Raw genomic sequence first — 21,917 nt, 5'->3', positions numbered from 1 at the left:
TGTGAATTTACTTGTCTTCTTTAATTACAATGGAATAATCATGGCATGAATGTTATATTCTTTGAAAAGGCATATTGGGCATATTTCCCCATAATGTGTGTGTGTGTGTGTGTGTGTGTGTGTGTGTGTGTGTGTGTAACTTCATTATTTGTAATTGCCAAAAGTGGAAGCAACCCAATATCTGTCCCTGGTGAGTATCTAAAGTATGATGAATCAATATGGTGAATATTATTCAGCACTAGAAGGGACAAAGTGCTATGGTTATGATCACACAACTTTGAATATACTAAAAACCATTTAAGTTTACACTTCACATGAGTAAAACATATATGAATTATATTTTAACAACACTGAAAACTCTCAGGTTTTTACATTTCTGCTCAAAAATTATTTGTGTCAATCAGTTGCAAACACTTTAATTTGAAAAGGACCAAGTTCATCAGCTGTCATAGACAAAGGTTGATTGCTTTGAGATGGAAAAGGTCAATAAGAGTGAAAATAATCTCAACTCTAAAAACAATTTTAAGTAGAATTTTGTTCGTATCCATAGCTGAGAGTCCTTCAGTTCTGACAATAGTGTTCCTGCTACATGCCACACAGTTTTGCATAAAACATGACCCTCTGCCCTCCAAGAGATTCCAATTGAGCAGTAAGACAACTGATGGAGTATCAATCATAAATAAAGAAGTACACAAGGGTTAGTGGAGTACAGAGGAATTGCATATACAAGAGGAGGCAGAGAAGTGATCTCAGAGGAATCTATTAAAGGCCAAAAAGAGATCTCTAAATGAGAATTGGAGAATTCTCAGAGGTATGCCATGCACAGTTAAGGCCTGAAGTAACATGACTCATTTAGGAAATTATGAGAATTTGAATGCTCAATTGAAAGAATACTTGTTGAGAAAATTGGTAGGAAGCACTAAAAAGCAAGAACTGGACTGAAAAGCTTCTCTTTTAAGCTAAATATAACTCTAAAGGCCAGTTATGACTCCCTCCTCCTCCCACCACCCACGCTTGCAAGATAGGCTTTTATGTCTTCAGGAGACCAGTAGGGCGAAGGAAGAATAGCCCTATAGTCCTCTGTTTGAAAATGCAATTTGTAGTGAAGTGGCCATGGTGAAATGCTACCCACAAAAGGATGAGGTCAGGAGTGCTCGTCCCTCCTTTTAGTCACTCTCAGTCATCAGTGGAACACTGTCAGAACCTTTGGGGCTCGGTACCACTGTGTATCCAGTGCTTGCCTGGTATGCAAGAGACCTGGGATTTGATCCTCCGCACTGTATAAAACTGAATATGGTGGCACACGCCTCTAACCCAAGAGGTAGATACAGGAGGAGCATGAAGTTCAAGGTCACTCTCAAGTACACAGTGGGTTTGAGGCCAGCCTGGACTACATGAGATCCCATCTCAAAACAAAAAAGAACCTTTGGATCTAGCATGAACACAGCACATATGATAACTGAAAACTTGGTAGTAAGTGATCCAGGGCTCAAATCCCAGTTTCTCATACCACTTTCAACACCAACTGGGTCCGTTTCAGTTCTCCAGTAAGCAGGTACCGAAATAGGGTTAGAAGAGCAAGAAATGTATAAGGGACTAGGAACAAGACTAAGCCTGGTTGAGATATGTAGGAAGGGAGAGAAGAAAAGGAAAATGGATTTACAGAAGTAAATTCAGAAAGTCCTGGCCAGCCACTATGACCCTCAATGCAAATATTGCCTCTAGAATAATCTAGAGATACATAAATGTACCCACACCCTAATACACTGCAAGCTCAGGGTTGGCTAGTAGCTGTTATTGGGGTGTGGGAAAATGACTAGTGTAGGATCAGGGCAGCAGACACCGGAGGGCTGCGGCCAGGAACCATAGCTAACAACCTCCTTGCTCAGGTTCTCACGTAAAGGAAGATCTGGGTGTTGTACTTCCACGGTAATGTGTCCGAGTACTTTAATATATGGCATGTAGAAATGAAAGTACTCAGAGGCCAAATTAGTGTCTGTTTTGCTAATGTGGATGGGATCATTTAATTTGTTTTCTTACAGCTTCTAACCAGTCATTATATAAGAAAGATATTGACGGGGCAGGGCAGCCTTTTGAGACAGGATCTCCCTTTAGCTCAGACTAATCTGGAATTTACTAAATAGCCCAGACTGGCCCAGACTCAGCCTCCCAAGTGCTAAGATTACAGGCATGAACCACTATGATTGGTGATTTTTTTTTCCTATTTAGCTGCTTTACTTTGGATTCCAGCTAAAGAGTTTGTCAGTTACTCCTCTGTTAAAAATATCAGCAAGTAATTCCATCTGCACATGATTTTGTCATCATTTTCAAAAATAGCACTTTTGCTGTCATGCATGTGTAATGCTGTTGTTAACTAGAAGTGATCTCAGTTTATTAAGAGGTGTTTTAGAAAGATTACTAAAAGAAGATTTTTAAAAACCAACAAAGGAAGCATTTGCCTATATGGTGAATTGCCTTCACAGATAAAAATATGGACGAAAGCTGACGGACAGGAAGTATGCTAGCAGAGTAAGCCGGGCATGGGGATGCATGCCTGTAACCTGAGTGGTGAACTCAAGAGGCTGAGGGAAGCAAACAAAAAAGGAAGGAAGTGGAACAATGGACTTCCATTGGCCTAACCTCTACTTTTGTTCAGAGCTGCTGGTTGACTCTTAGTGGGTCACACTTCCTTTCCTAAAACAGTGTAGCAGAGAGCCAGTAGACCCTTTCTACAGTTCTGCTCTTTACACCAAGCTGTCCATGAGATGGCTCTCCTTTGCCACATGCTTTGCCTAGACCTACCAATATTGCCAAGTCAGTTGTAGTCTGATTCCACATTAGCTAATTTTTTTCACTTACTTATTACCTGCCTCCAAACATTGGTTATAGAATATTATTTTTAAATAACTATTTATTATAGAAAATTAAGTGGTTAATTTAAATAAATCCTGTCAACTAGGGATAACCACTGTGATTCTGTCAACATCTTTTCTTCTTTCTTTTCTTGAGTACATAATCTGCAGCTGTTTATGTGCATTTTAAAAAACAAAAGCAAATCACGCTTGACATGCTGCTTGACTCAAACATTTGTCCTGGTATTAAATACTGTAGCCCACTGCAAACCATATCTCAGTTTAACCACTAATATTTTTATGCAATGCAATTTAGATTTGTCACCCAAGAAGCTTAAGTAGCCATTTCTCCCTCTGTGATGCCTTTTCTAGAGGAACTTGTAGCAAGAATCTTAAAAGTTCTTATCAATAAAATCAAACCTGGGGCCACTTATTGGCGTAAATGCTGGAAGATCAGAGAAGCAGAACAAGCCACAGCTACCTCACCTCGCCAGTTCCTCAGCTGATCCTGTTTCCTCAGACTGGAAGCCTCTCAGTCTTCATCCAGAATGAATCTAAGCTGAACTGTGCTGCTCAAAAGCCTAAAAGCTTAACCAGCCAAATGCTTCTAGTTTCTGGTCTTCACGCCTTATATATCTTTCTGCTTTCTGCCATCACTTCTTGGGATTAAAGGCGTGTGTCACCATGCCTGGCTGTTTCCAATGTGGCTTTGAACTCACAGAGATCCAAAGGGATTTCTGCCTCTGGAATGCTAGGATTAAAGTTGTGAGTGCCACCATTTTCTAGCCTTTGTATCTAGTGGCTGTTCTGTTCTTTGACCCCAGATAAGTTTATTAGGATGCACAATATTCTGGGGAACACAATATCACCACAGGAACTTTTCAGAAAAATTCAGGTATAAAAGAGTGGAAGATTTTAGTCCTAGACAGACCCTGAATTATTTCTAGTTGTGGGATCTCAGCTAGGGATAACTGAGAGAAGGTCACAGAACACACATCCCTTTACTCCTTTTCTTTCTCTTCTAAGTGCTTTGACCAAGTATAATGCTCACCTTGAGGGACTTTTATAAACATTTGAATATTCTTATTCCCTGAGGCAATAATAATAATAATAATAATAATAATAATAATAATAATAAAAGGGACTGATTTTAATGGATGCTAATGCTCATTTTCTCCTCGTAATTTTAACATTTTTGGTTTTGTCTCTTTTTCTCCTAGAGATAAGATTTGAGTTTCCACAGCTGACTGGAGTGCTTACTCTTGCTTTCTTTATTCACAATTGTATTATTACACTCTTGAAAAACAACAAGAACCAAGAAAATAACGTGAGTAGTTAACAGAGAAACTAACCTTGATATTTCCTAAGAATAAACTTTAATCAATGTTTGAAGCACTTTATATTCTGAGTAAAATTATGCAACTTGTTTCTACATCTTAACTTATAAGCTTAAATTATAGATCAGTGGTCAAGCATATGAAACTTTTAGATAGTAATATTTTAGGCTTTGCAGGCAATATGTTCTTGTTACAGCTACCCAATCCTGCTGTTGTGACATGAAAACAGCTACAGACAATGGATAAACAAATGGGTGGTGTCTATGTTTCAATAAAGCTTTATTTCAGAAACAGACAGTGGGTCAGATTTGACCCATAGAACAGATTCTATAGAGAATCTACTAAAAAAATAAAGAAGTATAGCTAATAATATTCCAATAATAATTAAAAAGACAAGAAAAGGAGAACAAAAAATAGCTGTGAAAAAGAAACTAAATAGCAAGCTAGTAGATTTAACCCCAGTTACACTGATAATTACACTAAATATAAATGGTGCAAGAACTACAATGAAAAATTGTCAGATTTGTTAAAAAATAAGATTAATTATATGGTATCTTTAAGAAACGTTAAGAATACTATAAGAAAGTAGAACACCTGTGTTACTAGCAGCACAAATGATAATACCAGAGTCAAAGAGGAATGATTATATTGTGATCTCATGGACTAATTCACTTGGAAGTACCATGCGACATATATGATATCTACATTTGAGTAAATGCCCTAATGGGAATAAGTGCGTACTGTGTTTCAATTAGATTTGGCCATTTACTAAAACTATAAAAACATTAGTTAACAGTCCATTTATTCTTAGTTACTCATAATGTAATATTACAAATAAAGTACTGTCTAGTTGATACTATTAGATCATAATGTTCTTCATTTGTGTTCTTTTTTTACTTTCCATGTTAAGACTACTAGTTTTCATAAGCTTACTTGTGAGTGAGTCTCTAAGCAAGTCATCATGCATTGCAAAGGAAGTGCTGTTTTCTGTTTACTCTGCTTTAATATCAGGTTATACAGAAATTATGCATTGAAATGCAATCATTTTCATTTGTAAGAAGAAAGAAAGAAAGAAAGAAAAAAAGAAAGAAAGAAAGAAAATATAATAATCCTGAATCTGTATTCCCCCAGTGATAGAACTTTAAAACACGTGAAGTGGGCCTGCAGGATGTTGCAGTAGGTAAAGGTGCTTGCTGCCAAGCCTGACAGCCTGAGTTCAATCTTTGGGATCCACATGGTGAAAGAGAAAACTGACCTTGGAAAGTTGTCTTCTGACCTTCATACACTGTAACACACACACACACACACACACACACACACACACACACACACACCCTGCTAAATAAAATGTATTTAAAAATTAAAATAAATGAAGTACCAACAAACTGAAAGTAGACAAATCCACAATTATAATTGGAAATGTTCTCCCCTCCTCCTCAATAACTGGTAGAACAAACAGACAAAAAACTACAAGTGTAAGAAGCATGAGAAATGCCAGGAACCTACTTGATGTAACTGGTGTTTATAAAAGTCCTCTCAGTATCAGAACGTATATTCCTTTCAAATGCACAGGAACACCTACAGGAGAGGGTCCCTGCTAGGTCACAAAACAAGTGTCAATAAATGCAAAAGATAATTATGTCAAGTGTGTTCTCTACCCATAAAGGAGCAAAAGTACAAACTAACAACTGACATTGGAGATTTCCAAATAAATGAAAGTTAGCCAGTATCTTCCTATACGGCCAGTGAATCAAGGAAGAAGTCACATACACACAAACTGAAGGTTACTGAAAAATGTACATTCAGAATACCAAAATTTATTGAATTGTCCCTAAAGCTATATTATTTAGAGGGACATGTACAGCCATAAATACCTACATTAAGACTAAAGTTGTGGAATCAAAAGCCTAACCTTCCTCCACTTCCCAAGTGCTAGACAGGAGGATCAGGAGTTCAAGGCCATCCACCACTACATAGTAAGTTTCAGGCCAGTCTGGACTATGTAAGACCACGTTTTGTTTTGTTTTTTGGGGTTTTTTTGTTTGTTGTTGTTGTTTTGTTTTGTTTTTTTTTTTTGTGTGTGTGTGTGTGTGTGTGTGTGTGTGTGTGTGTTTTAAAGTAGTTTACCAGTAAAAAAATTTTTTTTAAACAAGGTCTTATTATGCAGCCTTGGCTGGCCTGGAACTCACAGTGATCTGCCTCCTGAATTCTAGGATTAATAAGGAGTTAAATTGTAGGCAATTCTCACATTGCATGATTCCTGCATGCACAAATTTAATTACTGTAGTTCAAATTACAAGTCCGATATGGTTCAAATTTCAGTTAGCCCAGGATTGGAACTATGAGCCTGGCGTAGAACAGTAGTCACTGTCCTCAGTTCACAAATCACTGTGTAAATAACAAATGTGCATCATGAGTAGTGACAGATCCCGTCACTGCTTTCAAAGTCAGCCAGCATTTGGTCACTTACATGTCATTCACAGTCTACAGAACAGATAATTGTGTTGCCCCCTCAGCAACAAACATGATAATTTATAAAGTTGATAACTGAAAAAGGTGAAATGCAATAATCAAAAAATGGCAACGATAAAATGAAATTTCATTCAGACACAAATAGAGTTGTAAAAGAAATAGCTGATTATAGAAATGTTGAGAGTGCTTCCATTTGAGAGACTCCAGACACACAGCCAGAGGAGTTTAGGGAAAGCAAATTTGGAAACTGGTTTTCAAGACAAGAAGAAAGATGTCACAGAAGGGGTGACAGTATAGAAAGCTTCACATTAAAAGAAAGAACTCTTGGGGAAACCTCACCATATTGAAAGCCCAAGGGTGAAAAGTTAGACGCTGTACAAAGCTTGCTACATAACATAATCATTCACAAAAAGGAGGCAAGTGTTAGCCCAGCCTTGCACTTCACATCTGCAACCCAGCGCTAGGGAGGTAGAGGCAGGAGGGTCAGGAATTCAAGGTCATCCTTAGCTACATAGTGAGTTTCAGGCCAGCCTGGGCTATAGGAGACCTTGTACTTAAAAACCAGGTCAGGGAGGGGGAAGTGTAGTTCAAACTAATACGAAATTTAAGAAACAAAACATCTAATGTTCAATGTTCCTGATTCATTCATTCATTTGTTTGTTCATTTATTGTAATGCTGGGTATTGAACCTAGGGCCCTATGCATGTGGGCAAGTGCTACACCACTAAGCAACATTCCCAGGCCCTTTGTTGCTGATTTTTTAAATTACAATACTAAATAAGCACCTATTTTAATATCTTTTCATTTCCTTCTCCATTTGTAGCAAATACAGTTTAATGCTTTGACAAAACTTGTCAAAGCTTACACAACCATCACAATTTCTGTCTCTGTGATTGATAGTCACAGCTCCCTGCTGCACAGTTACTTGTACTGCATGTGGAGACTGCCAGTGCTTAACCTTAGCTCCCAAAAGTCTCCAGGAGAAGTGATTCTCTAGAAAGTCAGGCCTGCTTATTTGGAAGGGTTCGAGCCTCTTCATGGGAAGCGGAGAACTGGATAGAGACATGGGTGCCTTGGTGCCTTGTCCCAGGGCTGAGGAGGTCTCTGTCTGTCTCATTACCACAGTCAGGAGCCTCCTGCAGATGTAGGTCAGCCGCACAGCTCCTGCTCAGCACGTGTGAGGCGTGAGTTCAAGATCCAGCGGCACATGCGCAGAGCAAAGTAGAATGCTGAACACCGTGAGTTTCTCCTTCTGCTGAGTTGGTCAGTGAGGGCTTTGTAAAACTAGTCTGTCTTCAGCTTTTGTCATTTATAGAAAATATCTTTTAAAGAAAGACTTAAAGGCCTGTGTTTAAATGGACTTTTTCTTTTTATTGTCTTAATTAAAACTAGTATGAAGTGATAGTCTAACTTTTAAAGTTTTTTTTATTTTTAGTTTTCTACACCTGTTTATTCTGTGTGTATACAAATGTCCTAGGTATGCACAGAGGTCAGAAGACAACTTTGGGGAATCAGTTTGCTGCTTCCATCACGTGGGTCCCGTGGGTTGAGCTCAGGTGGTGAGGCTTGGCAACCACGGCCTTTACTTGCTGGTCCTGCTCTAACTTTTCTGTAAAAGCAGTTGTACTTCATTCCTTCTAAATGTTGATTACCCCAAAGAAAATGAGCGTTTATGAAGTACCGTGTGCCAGCAGCATCCTAGCCACTCTGAATGGATGTAAACATACCGTGTCTTGCTTATACCGAAACTGGCTTTTATACTGGCAGAAATCAAGCTAAATGAATACCATACTATTTGAGTTATTTAATGATTACACCTTTTAAGAGCTTCCACTAAATAATTTGACTAAAAAAATGTCCAGTTGATAGTGAGGCCCAAAATTTGGGGGGATTAAAGTCAGAAAATAGCAGAGTTGTGAAGACATTTGAAGGTAGAATGCCGGTCATTCCCTCCAGTGTGCCCGAAGCTGGACCTGACCCCTTCCTTCCCAGGCGCTTGTAAAGGGTCCTAAAGCCCTCAGCAGCTGACTGGCAGGGTGGCCCAGGTTTCCAAGTTTGACTTTCCTTTCTGAACTTTTGTCACTTTGTGTGTGTGTGTGTGTGTGTGTGTGTGTGTGTGTGTGTGTGTGTAAACTGTATATCATTTCTGTTCCTTAAAGCATGCTTGACCAGAAAAACATCAGGGGGTTGAAAATGAACTTACCATCAAATGCGTGGTCTGTGTGGGTGTGTGGGTTCGCCTCCTGATAGTTCTTGGTGAGTCAGACCTCATGCAGAGCCTTCTGTGTAGTTTTGTTGTTTGATTTAGTTGTTACAAGCTTTGATCTCTAAAGTGGTTCAACATATCTTCTATCTCATTTGCTATTCCTTTTTTCTTGTCTGAGTCTGTAGATCCTTGGCCACAGACCAGAAGTTTTTATGTAAAAGTTTGGGGTAGAGCTGTATGGTTATTGTCTGTCATTTTTCTTAGTGAATGCTCTATACGATAGTGTTTTCACTGTGAACAGTACATGCAACGAATAAGCTGTGTGTGACAAACAGAAGTGTTCCTTTTGACCTTGCTGTAAATCTAGTCCTCAGTCAGAGTTGACTTTCTACCTGTCTTTAGTTCCTCCATCTTCCAGCCATCCCTAATAATGAAGCAGAGTAGGGTGCAGGATTCTTGACATAGGTGTATTACCACCTCATACTGTGCTTTTATCTCTTTGTAAACATACTCCCACCCTCTTCAAGACAGGGTCTCAGTGTAGCCAGGGTGGCCTCAAAGTCATTGTGTAGCTGAAGATAATTTTGAACTCCTGATTCTTCTTTCTCTATCTCCCGATTGCTGAGGTTACAGATAGGTACCATCATACTCAGTCACCCTAATTTTCCATAAGATAATTTCCCTACCCTTTTCCATGAGATGGGGTTTTAGGAAGCTATATTTTAGGTCTAGTACAGAGATGGTATGGGGTTCAAAGAATAGCAAGCCCCCAATATATGCATGCTATTCATGGGCGGCATGATTCCCAAGTCATGCTGAACCTCAGCTGCTTTATAATAGAAGTTTCATTTCTGTTCATCAGCAGTTCCATATGAAAACAGACACACGTCTCCTGTCTGAGCTGTATGTGCCGAGTACATGTAACAGAGCTGTCCTCGAAGGCGTTTGTTTTCTTGTATCTCTAGTTGTGCTTTCGTGTTATAGTCTTTGTTACTCCTTTTTGCCTCTTTTTTTTCCCCCATTATTAATATGGTTTAAATACCCGGAGACTAGTAAACTTTTCATCATAGTAGCTAAGTGCACACGATTTGGCACCAGAAAGACCTTGTTGGAGGTTGGAATATTGGCTTCACCCAACTACTCACCATGTAAAAGCTTTGTGACTTACACTCAGCTGTAAAGAAATGGACTGCAGCTACATCGTAAGGGTTTATGAGGATCAGATGGAACGGCGCGCAGGGCTTAGCACAGATGTGGGCATCTAGGAGTCGTTAATAGATGTGTGTATTTTATCTGTATCAAGTTCCTGCCATCATTACCAGGTGATCCCTGACAAGACCACAAGGCCCACAGGTGGGTAAAGGGCATGGAGAAGAACCACTCTGGAGACAGTCACAGGGAACAGTGTCTGCTTTATTGAATGTGAGCAACTACCTACACAGTGGAAGCCTATAGCCTGTGATTGTTTAGCATATTACTTCGGATTGGATAGTGAGTACTCATAACACCAGGGTCTCTACGGGGAAGAAACACATAAAAAGAGACATGGAGAGTGTGGTTTGTCTACAGGCCAGCTACCAGCTACTAGCACTCCTTCAGAATTCAGTGTTCTGACTTCTGAGGCATGGTATACCATGCTTCTTATTTAGAAACACAGTGTGCCAGGTGGGCTGGCTGCCAGGTGATGTCTGTATTTTATCCTCCTAGTTCCTGCTATGTCCAATATTGTCCTAGGTATTGGGAGTATAAGGTCTGTGATAAAATAACTACGAAACTTGGCTATATTTTAATGTCAAGGGACATCTTTCCACTCAAGAACTTTTTTCAAAAAATTGATAATTTTGGGAACTGGAGCAATGAATCAGCCTTTAAGTGCGTGAACTATTCTGGTACAGAGCCCAAGTTCAATTCCCAGCACCCACACTGGGCAGCTCACAAGTGCTTGTACTTCTAGGTCCAAAGAATCCAACACCCTCTTCTTACCTCTGTGGACACCTGGGCTCCTTCCTGTGCATATACCAACACACACACACACACACACACACACACACACACACACACACACACTTTAAAAATCAAAGTTAATGGTGATTAGAACGTAAGCATTGCTGCACTTGGCTAATGCCCTGAGAACAGGGAAGCAGGGAGGGAACCCTGTTTTGTTGGGAGTCACTGGTACCGTAGCCTTGGAATCATCATTCACGTCCTGAAGTTTCCCTTAGGTACAGGTTTTTATAGGAAGTTGGACTACAGTAAGACAGTCAGAAGTAAGTTAAAGACTATCAGTGAAACCTTTCCCTTCTCCCTGTCTGACACAGTTGTTTTCCCCTCCATTTTCTGTGTGTGTGTGTGTGTGTGTGTGTGTGTGTGTGTGTGTGTGTGTGTTATGCATATGTATGGGTGTGTGGAGCCCAAGGTTGAAGTTGGGAATCATCTTCAATTGTTCTTACCTCTTCATTGAGGCAGAATCTCTCAGTCAAACCCAGAACTCACAGATTTGGCTAGTCTTGCCAATCATACTGCTCTGGGGACCCCATCTCTCCCTTCCAAGGCCAACTTGGCATTGATGTGGGCTTATGGAGATCTGAACTCCAGTCCCCACGCTTATGTGACAAGCACTCTAACCACAGGGCCATCTCCCCAACCCCCCAGGATTTTCTTTTCTTAAGGGGGCTATATTGGGCTGGACAAATGGTTTAGCAAGTAAGAGCATGTACTGCTTTCTCAGAGGACCTGGGTTCAGTTCTATTAGGTAGCCTACAACCACCTGTAACTCCAGTTCCAGGGGTATCCTTGGGTACCAGGACCCATGTGCACCCACAAACACACACACACACACACACACACACACACACACACACACACGCGCATAAAAATAACAAATCACTTTTTAAATGAGGCTGTCTTAATTCTTGAGCCAGCTTGAGTAGGTGGAGACCGGAATGCCTTTGAAATGTTGTAATTGTAGCCAACTGCTTTTGATATGAAAATAGGCATTTCTCGATTTGTTTTTGCTCATCCCACACGAGAGTGTGACACAACACCGGGGGAACCAAATTCCAGCTGACCTGGGCCCTAGAGCTTCAGGAACTAAAGAGAAAAGAGTCCGAAGCCCCTTCCTAGACAGTAAGCCCTCACAGAGATTTGGAAGGGCTGGGACCAATTTGCATAAGCCTCTAGCTCCAGGGGCCTACCCTCTATCTCATTTCTGATACTGAAGCCCTCGTTTGTTTTCAGACTGAATGGCAGTTTAGACCTGACCTTAAGATTTCTCATAAGTTCTTGTTTGCCTTTCAGCCAGATTTATGAATGTCAAGTTTATAAAACACTGCTGTTGCTTCACCCCACTTCAGGAGTCATCCAGAAAAATCCTAAACGTTCCCTAATTCCAAGTGTCTGAACATTCTTACTATGTTATCAAACTTAAAAACTGCGTATAATCTTTTCTAATCTGTTTTCCCAGCTTTCATGTAGTCTCTATCTAAAATGAATAGGTCTCTTGCTACAATTTCGTCGTGTTGAATTGTTTGGCTCCAGCTTAAGTGGCAATGGAGACAATGTGCAGGCTGTGGAATCTGCTCTGTTTGGATCTAACAGCTGGCTGCCTTCAGCCTCTTGGAGCTTTTTATTTTGCCTGGACTGGGAGGGTGGGAACGGCACTGGAGAAAGCAGGCTGCTTTATTTAATAATCTGGGTCTGTTTGCTGATTCCGGTAATGGCCTTGGACAGCTCTTTAACCAGCTGCTCTTTCAATGTCCATTTATTTTACTGTTTAAGTTTTCAAGGCTTGTCCTTAGTGTGTGCTTGTCTACTCTTTAACTAGTGTCCCCTCTTTATTAAATATGTTTCCATATGCTCCGCTCCTGTTGCCTACGCATACTTGGATGATACAAGCTAATTTACTAAGAAAGAATTTTTAAAATTTCATAGGTCAAGCCAAAACTGGCTTATACTTTCTTGTTGTCTTTATTATTATAATTAAGTATTTTTTAATTTGGCAAATGTTACCTTTTGAAATTAAATTAGAACTTTAGTCGTGTTAAACCACAGTTTATATTAGCTCCCAAAATCTTCTAACAAGTAGTTTAGTAGTCTACATACTCCAGACAAGTTAAAAAAAAAGATTAATTAAATATATATATATGTATATATATATGTATGTATATATATTGTAGTCTGAAAATTAGCAAGTATGTAGACACATACAAAATAAAAATATAAATGTAGGTTTGTCTGTTGGACTCCTTGCTTAGTGTGTTGGAATGGACGTACTGTGATGTCTTCACATTGAGTGAGCGTTGTATTCTGTTCCTGTGCAGGTGAGGGACCTGTGCATTGCGTATATGCTGGTGACGCTGACTTACCTCTATATTGGCGTCCTGGTCTTTGCCTCATTCCCTTCACCCCCATTATCCAAAGATTGTATTGAGCAGGTAAGGCACGGTGTGCACGTGTGTGACTTTGTGTGTGGAGCAGGGAGAATGATACAGGAGCCAGATCAGCCAGGCCTGGATTTGAATGCCACCTCTACCTTCCCCATCTTTCCCAAGTTTCGACTTTGTCTTGCATCAAGTAACACAATACATGCAGGCTCCATTTGATGGATTCTGGAATAAGGTTCTGCATACTCGGCAGCTTGTAATGCTCAAATGACCACTCTTACGTGCACACATTTCTCTTTGTATAGATCACTGTTACCAGTGTTCACATGGATTTCTAAAACCTCCACCGAGAAGTCACTGAAGTCCCTGATTTCCCAAAGCTTACTTGTGGGAATGTCCAGGGTGAACCGGTTTTAATTCATTGGTCTTTAAGGACAGATAGGACTCTTGTTTAGAGACTGAATAAAAAGCAGCAAAACAAAGCAGACAATTTAGCTATTAAAAAGTGAGAGCCAGAAACAGTAAGAAAGAAATCCTTTGCTAAGCAGTTGTAGTGAAACTTAGAAATAGTAACATCTTGGGTATTAAAGAATTTCTCACAAAGAACAGCATTTCACTGGTGATTTTCTAGTCAGAGGAAACCCCTCTAGGAATCCAGTTATCATGTTTTAAGCCAGTTATAAGGTGTATTTCAGCAGTGTTGATAGTGTTCTCTGCAAGGAGACAGAGCTGCTGCCGTGTGATAGCTGGAAATGTTCCCCTCTTCATCTTGTTATTTGTGGAAGTTCTTTGGAAGCCAAGTGTTTGCTGAATTTTCCCTAATGTGAATAATCCCACATAACGCCAACTCCCCTGGGAATAGGAATATTTGTGGTATTCATAGTTGAAAGGGCAAATGTAATTCTGAGTTATTAACTTTTTTAGGATACCAGACTGAAATGAAAAAAACAAGCCAAAGTGTCAAAGTAATTCCTTTCTACTTAGTGCTGGCCTGCAGGCATTGATGGTAGCAGGTGCACTCTCACCGTGCACACTCTTGGAAGTGCTGCAGTGTCGGTGGAGGAAGAGCAAGAGAGCTATATAGTAAAGATACAATGTCATGGAATTGAATTTGCCATTTAAATAAATCGGGAACAAATTTACGTATTGCATATGAGCTTTTTAGAGCTGTGTTTTCTGCACGGTCTGCTGTGAAGAACAAAGTTTTCTTTATTGTTTTACTGTTGAGTCCTTTTTAGACCAGAATTTTTATAAAGCAGAATATGCCAGTGTTGGTGTTTTATCAGTTTCTAAATATGTAATTTTGGTCTCTGTACTCACCTCTTGACAAGTAGTTGGCAAGTGGTTTGTAGACGGGCATCAGTTCATAAACCACTCTTTGGGTATTGCCTGTGTTCACAATAAGCAGCAAATGAGGTGAATTGAATGTACTGCATTGAGTGTTGACATGACTCCATTGTCTTTCTTGGATTAGAACTTTTTAGACAACTTCCCTAGCGGGGACACCTTGTCCTTCATTGCAAGGATATTCCTGCTGTTCCAGATGATGACTGTCTACCCACTCCTAGGCTACTTGGCTCGCGTTCAGCTCTTGGGCCATATCTTCGGTGACATTTATCCTAGGTAAGGGTTCTTCTCTTGACCAGCAAGATGTGCCAAGCAACAAATGACTGTGCAAACAGGTCAGTTTAAAGTTTGACTGATCCTTTTGCTATTAAAAAAAAAAAATGCCTAATGAAAATGGTTACTGAAAATAGATCACAGGGTCCTTTTCCCAGAAGAGCTTTAAATAGAGATGCCACTCCCTTGCCCAGGACAATCTGGTGTCCATCCTTTCCAGGACAGTCAATTAGCCCTGATGTCTATTATTATCTATGTAGGATTTAACTGCTCCTAAGTGTACCTTGCTAAGAGGTGTTGGCACTTAGAACCTATGTTGCTGCGGTGCTCAAGGCAGCCAATGCTCTTAATTACTGATATTAATACATATATGTTTATTGCTAGCTGTACATTTCTATAGAAATGCCAAGTTGTGTAGAATTGAAGGTGAGACATAGAATGAGTTTAAATTCTTATTTCATATATAACAAATTTAAATCACTATGGGGATTTTAGCCTCTTAATGGGTCTAGAGTAATTGTGCACCCTTTTGAATAAGATCTGTTCAGGTAGTTAACCTTAGAAATTTCCATGTAACATCACTGTGTTTCCAGGAGTTTCTGAAGATTTCTCACAGTCCCCTGATTAACCCTTACAATAAATATTACATAAGTACCTAGCCTTATTTCATTGGGAATAAATTAGCTTTGAAAGGGTAGGTGTTTGAGAGAGGGTATCACTGTGTAGCCAGAGCTAGCATGGAACTCATGATCCTGCCTCAGCCTTCCAAATGGTGGGATTATAGGTGTGAATGGAATACATATTTTAAAGGAAAAAGACTTATTAATACAATATAGGAAAACATTATATTTATAATAACATACTAAACAAGACTTTAACTCTTAAGTAATATTAAACAAACAGTTCCTGTTTGCAGTCTGTCCCCTCATGAAATATTGCAAATCAAGAGCTACCAGGTATTCTGGATACATTGATACAATGTCCTCTTGTACATTAATGGGTAACAAGCTACAGTTCTAACCCTGCTAATCTATTGGAGTTCAGAAAATACAAAGTTTCTGTTTGCTACTCCATTGACTCTACTGTATTTGTTTCACCAAAATAAAACAACGCAGTGAAGTCATTGATGAAATATTTCTGGGCTAATGCATCACTCCTGTCTTTGGCCATTTTTTGTTTCATTTTCATTGGTTTTTTCCAGACAGGGTTTCTCTGTGTAACAACCCTGGCTGTCCTGGAACTCACTATGTAGACCAGGCTGGCCTCCAACTCAGAGATCCACCTGCCTCAGCCTCCTGAGTGCCGGGGTTACAGACCACTGCCTAGCTTTTTTTGTTTTCCTTTTTTCCACTATTTTAATGGTGGCCGTTAGAGTGGTTTTTCTTCTTGGAGAAAAGTCTGAGATTTCCCTTTTGTGTTCACATTTTTTTCTTCCCTGTGACAAGAACACACTGCCATTGCCCTACATGATGGTGCATGATTTTTTTTGAACTCCAGACTTCTTTATACTCCTCAATTTTATTGAGTACTACCAGGATCTTTTATTTTCAAAGGTACATTATCAATATTTAATGTAAAAAATTAAAACTAAAAATTTTAGGGTATTTATTGATTCCTTAAAAAAATCTAAGCAGAAAGGCACACCTGTAATTCCACTCACCTAGGTGGTAGGGGCAGGAGAACCTCAAAGGTTTGGCCAACTTGGAAAACAAATGCATCATTCTTGAGACCCTGGCACTCCCCTCAAAAAATTATAAATAAAACCATTACTTGTTAACATGAATAATATTTTTATGAAAAATAACTGATTCCCTGGAACATTGGGGTTTTTTTTGTTTTTTGTTTTTTTGGTTTTTGGTTTTTGGTTTTTCAAGACAGGGTTTCTCTGTGTAGCTTTGTGCCTTTCCTGGATCTCGCTCTGTAGACCAGGCTGGCCTCGAACTCACAAAGATCCGCCTGGCTCTGCCTCCCAGTGCTGGGATTAAAGGCGTGCGCCACCACCGCCCGGCTCCCTGGAACATTGTTGTACAGTTAAAAACTCTTTAATGTCTGCTTTCTGGTTGACAGTTGAAGTCTGTGTTTCTACATTGTCTGCTATACAATCCTTTCATTTAGACATGTGAGGAAAATTCAGCCTCATGTAGATGTAGAGTTGAAGAAGAGGAGCCTTTTATAGCTTGTCAGATAATTGAGGATGTTCCTCATCTTTGGTGCCATGAGGGACTGGACACAGCGTAGCTCCTCGTCTGCACTGTACAGTTGGAAGCTGGCTGCCTGAAAACCCATTGAGTTCCCTTGCTTTGTGCTTCTCGGTCCCTGAATGAGTTTATGACATCATACTTGGTCAATATTGGTTCCCAGAGTTCTGTAGGTCTCTCCAATGTTCACACACTTCTTTATACATCACTGAAACTCATATCCGTTAATGTCACTACCAGTTTCATCCCAAAAAGTCTTTACATTTTGGAAAGCCATCAAAATCACAGTGGCAAGTGCCAAGTTCTCCAGAATCCTAGTTTTTATTTGAAAACTCAGCTGTTACTATCAGCAATGAATACTGCCTGTTGTTTTCCTTAAATGGCAAGCTCGTCAACATTCATTTATAGGAAATGTCAGTTCATCAACAAGTGCGGATGGCTGCTGTTTTGGCTGCGTTTCCAGAAATGGTAGCATTTGTTGAGCCTGTCGGATAGTTTGGTCCAGCTGTGCTGGCAGCTGCCTTTCCTCAAGACATCCGTGTACTTGAGTGTGCAGGTGTGCCTGATTGCTTCCCATGTGACCACATAGACCATTAAAAAGGTACACACTCCAAGGATGACATCCGATCCACTAAGCTTTGCTCCTTTCACCCATGGGTGGTAGAAATTGAACCCAGAGCCTGGAGCATGTTAGGTCAACGCCCCACCGAGTCATACCCCTACCCCTCTCATGGACGAAGTTAATAAGTATTTTCTCCTGTTTCATTTTCTCTTGAAAGTGTTGGCAGTGAACACTCCATCATAGAACACAGCGAGGTGCCTTTGCCCTCCTGTGTTGCTTTTGTAAAGCATGCCGTGTCTTGTACGGTTAGGAGAACAGGGTTTACCTCAAAGGCTTCCCAAAACGGAATTCATGGTCACACTTGGAGAACCAGCTGCTGCTTTGGAAAATAAACAAAGGTTTTTCTCCTAATAAAACAAAAGGTCCAGCAAGTTGAAGGTTGGAATTCTAGGTGACTAATAACATCTTGACACCTAATAGCTCTGTAACTTATCGAGATGTATGATAACTATCAACCAGCATAAATAATTTTCCTGACTTTTTCATACATTGGCAATATGCTCTGCCGTACCTTCCTACCCTCCACTTTTTTCTTTGATTTTCGTGTTTAGTGAAAATCCAACTAGCTTTTTTTCCAAATTGTTTGGATAATTCTTGATTATTTACATAAATAATGGTGTTATTTTTAATAATTTTTACTATATTCTATCAGATAAACTTGATTTCCTTGATCTACAGTCTTCTTATTTTTTTTATAAGTACTTTAATAGGTTTTTTTTCATGGTTTTGTTTTCTCAAGATATTCCAAGCAAAATTATAGATAAAATGTGTACTCTGGTGCATACTACTAGTTTGCACCTAATAAATTTTTTATAGAATTTTTATAAAATTAGATTAAAAAGGCCAATTTCACTTTCTATTTACCAGCATTGAGTAGTATATTTCAGCTTTGTTGGCAAAATAAAGACAATCATTTTAAAGGTGTTAAGAATGAATTTCAGCCAGGTGGTGGTATCGCACAGCTTTAATCCCAGCACTCGGGTGTAGCTAGAGTTTTCCTGCCTGGCCCACAGTCAGGACAAATCTTTGTCACCCGCCAGTCCCACAGCCGCTCAGACCCGACCAAGTAAACACAGAGACTTATATTGCTTACAAACTGTATGGCCGTGGCAGGCTTCTTGCTAACTGTTCTTACAGCTTAAATTAATCCATTTCTATAAATCTATACCTTGCCACGTGGCTCGTGGCTTACCGGCATCTTCACATGCTCTTTGTCATTGTGGCGGCTGGCAGTGTCTCTGACTCAGCCTTCTACTTCCCCGCTTTATTCTCCTCCTTGTCCCGCCTATACTTCCTGCCTGGCCACTGGCCAATCAGTGATTTATTTATTGACCAATCAGCAACACACTTGACATACAAACCATCCCACAGCACTCGGGAGGTAGAGGCAGGCAGAGATCTCTGTGAGTTCCAGACCAGCCTGGGCTATAGAGTGAGATCCAGGATAGCTGGGGCTGTTACACAGAGAAATCCTGTCTCGAAAAACAAAAAACAAAAAACAAAATCAAAAAAGAAGAAGAGAAAAAAGAATGAATTTTAATTGTCCTAAAAATTGAGTATAACTTACCTGTTTTATATCTTTTCCTTCATATAAATTCTCTTTTACCTTCTAGCATTTTCCACGTGCTGATTCTTAATTTAGTTATTGTGGGAGCTGGAGTGACCATGGCCTGTTTCTACCCAAACATAGGAGGGATCATAAGGTACACCATACACGCATGCTATTGTCATTGTTGCTGTTGATGCTTTAACTGAACGAATGCTCTGGAAGTGTTTCATACTGGTCATGTTCAAGTATACTTTCTGCTGTTTGTTAGGTGCTTATTAAACTCCGTTTTTGCTGATCTCTGAGAAGGAGCTCTAGGAGCCTCCTGGTCCCGCAGCTACCTTTCTCTTTATTTTTCTCATTTTCCATTGTGTTCCTTTTATCTGAAATAAAAAGTTATTTTCAATATACATTACTTCTTAGGTGCACCCAGGAAGTCCTTTATCTGTCAACACCATGTCTGCCTAACTCTTAATACGTTTCTACTCAAAAAGAAAAAAGATTCAAAAAGCAAGAGTTTAGATCCAAGATGGCTCTTTTTTAATGTCCTTTCTAAAAAAAAGAAAAAGAAAAAAGAAAAGAAAAAGATGGTTGATCATACTGTCGCTAGAAATGTGTTCAGAATAATCTGAGGCCTTCCTCGATATGAACAGCAGACTGAGTGAAATGCCTTCAAAATGATCTGATGTCTTCCTTGATTTAGACATCAGATTGAGTCACTCTTGTTAAAAATTTTTCCTAAGAAGGTAATAAAAGAAGAAAGTGATGCCTGTGGGGACAGTGTTCTGTACCTGTGGGGACAGTGTTCTGTACCTGTGGGGGACAGTGTTCTGTACCTGTGGGGACAGTGTTCTGTACCTGTGGGGACAGTGTTCTGTGTACCTGTGGGGACAGTGTTCTGTGTACCTGTGGGGACAGTGTTCTGTACCTGTGGGGACAGTGTTCTGTACCTGTGGGGACAGTGTTCTGTACCTGTGGGAGACAGTGTTATTGTTTTAGTTATGGTTTCTGTTGCTATGAAAAGACACCATGACCACCGCAACTCTTATAAAAGAAAAACATTTGATTGAGGAGGCTTACATTTTTAGAGGTTTAGTCCCTTATCATGGTGGGACATGGTGGCATGCAGGCAGACATGTTGCTGAAGCTGAGAGTCCTACATCTTGATAGGCAGGCAATTCTCACTGGACATGACTTGAGCATATATGAGACCTCAAAGGCCCCCTCCACAGTGACACACTTCCTCCACCAAGACCACACCTACTCCAACAAGGCCACACCCCCTAATAGTGCCACTCCCTTTGGGGACCATTTTCTTTCAAACCACCACAGTTATGTGATGTCTGTGGGAGAGAGTGTTCTGTGGTGTCTGTGAGAGGGAGTGTTATGTGGTACCTACGGAATATAATGGACTTAAAAGTCCCTGTTAAAGTATTCCTTGAGAAAATGGGGAATTGCCTCTTTCTCTGTCAAACCTTATTTAAGAATTTTTGTGTTCCTTGATAATTACACTGAATGAATTCCTTTCTTCTCATTCATACACAGGTGCTACCAATCCCTCACAAACCCTGAATGACTTTATAAAGGTCAAAAATGGAGATGGGGGATGTAATTCATTTGGTAGAGAACTTGCCTGGCATGCACAAGGCCCTGGGTTCCATCTCCAGCACCTCATAAACCAATGGTGTTGTGGGTTTGAAATGCCCACACTTAGGAAGTAGAGGCAGGAGGATCAGAAGTTCAAGGTCATTCTGAGCTATGTAACAAGTTCAGAGCTAGCTTGGTCCCCCTCAAAAAAAGATCAAAGATAAAAGTCTGTCTCCAGATATGTCTGAGATTTAAGAAATGAATAAAACCTGTTTGCTGTGCAGATATTATAAAGACAAGCAGGAAATAATATTTTTGTTAATTTAAAAATCTAACAAGTTTTAAACTCAAATGTCAGTGACAAATGACAAATTTTGTTGCAAAATGAGACTTAGCACAATTTAAACTATACTGTATTTACCTTAATTGTAAGTCATCCAAAAACAGCACGACCATTAACCCAGAAAGTTTTTGTTCTGCAGGTACTCAGGAGCAGCGTGTGGCCTGGCTTTCGTGTTCATATACCCTTCTCTCATCTATATAATTTCCCTCCACCAAGAAGAGCGTCTGACATGGCCTAAATTAGTCTTTCACGTTTTCATCATCATTTTGGGCCTGGCGAACCTGATTGCTCAGTTCTTCATGTGAAAACTGTTTTCTCAAGATTTCTCATGGTATTCTGAACCTTGGCAACGGTTCTGCATAAAAGAACTTGAAAATGCTGTCATTGCTGTAATTCTAAGTGTTTTCCTAAGATAACTGAGAGCAAGGGAAATGATGGTCTGCTGATAACTATTTTTGTACTGGAGCAGGGAGGGAGTGATCGGATGGTCTTAGCCCTCCGCCTTTCTCAGTGACCCCCGTTCCCATGCATCCAAGTAGAAATACAGAAGGAGTCATACTGATTTTTCTGTTGATAAGTAGAAGGTAGGTGGGTATGTTTTGCCTACAGCAAGGAATCTCAGGGGTCTTGGGTCGAGGCGGCCTGTGGCCAGACCCTGGTTCTGTTTCATTGTACTCTCTTCCAGTTTCTTACTTGCTGGACCTTTTCTACAGTTTACTCAAACCTCTGCTGTTTCAAACAGTAAAACAAAT

At 40.0% G+C, this 21,917-nt stretch overlaps 1 protein-coding gene across 7 annotated transcripts in view; it reads left to right on the top strand.

Annotated features, from left to right (window-relative positions):
* Slc38a9 (solute carrier family 38 member 9) overlaps nt 1-21,544 on the top strand; it is a 66,050-nt gene extending 44,506 nt beyond the window's left edge. For 6 of the 7 annotated variants that reach the window (XM_059276067.1, XM_059276070.1, XM_059276071.1 and 3 more), the window contains 5 exons: nt 4,073-4,179; nt 13,187-13,300; nt 14,724-14,872; nt 19,303-19,392; nt 21,305-21,544. In XM_059276067.1, coding sequence (XP_059132050.1) covers nt 4,073-4,179; nt 13,187-13,300; nt 14,724-14,872; nt 19,303-19,392; nt 21,305-21,470 — 626 coding nt within the window. In that variant the 3' untranslated portion in view covers nt 21,471-21,544. Of the gene's footprint in view, nt 1-4,072; nt 4,180-13,186; nt 13,301-14,723; nt 14,932-19,302; nt 19,393-21,304 lie in introns of those variants that run through there. The other variant, XR_009381984.1, reaches the window with a different exon arrangement.
* The last annotated feature ends 373 nt before the right edge of the window (nt 21,545-21,917 follow it).

Source organism: Peromyscus eremicus, chromosome 11, assembly GCF_949786415.1.
Source record: "Peromyscus eremicus chromosome 11, PerEre_H2_v1, whole genome shotgun sequence".
NCBI lineage: Eukaryota > Metazoa > Chordata > Mammalia > Rodentia > Cricetidae > Peromyscus > Peromyscus eremicus.
Note: the sequence above shows the minus strand (reverse complement) of the source record. Positions and strands in the feature narration are given on the sequence as shown.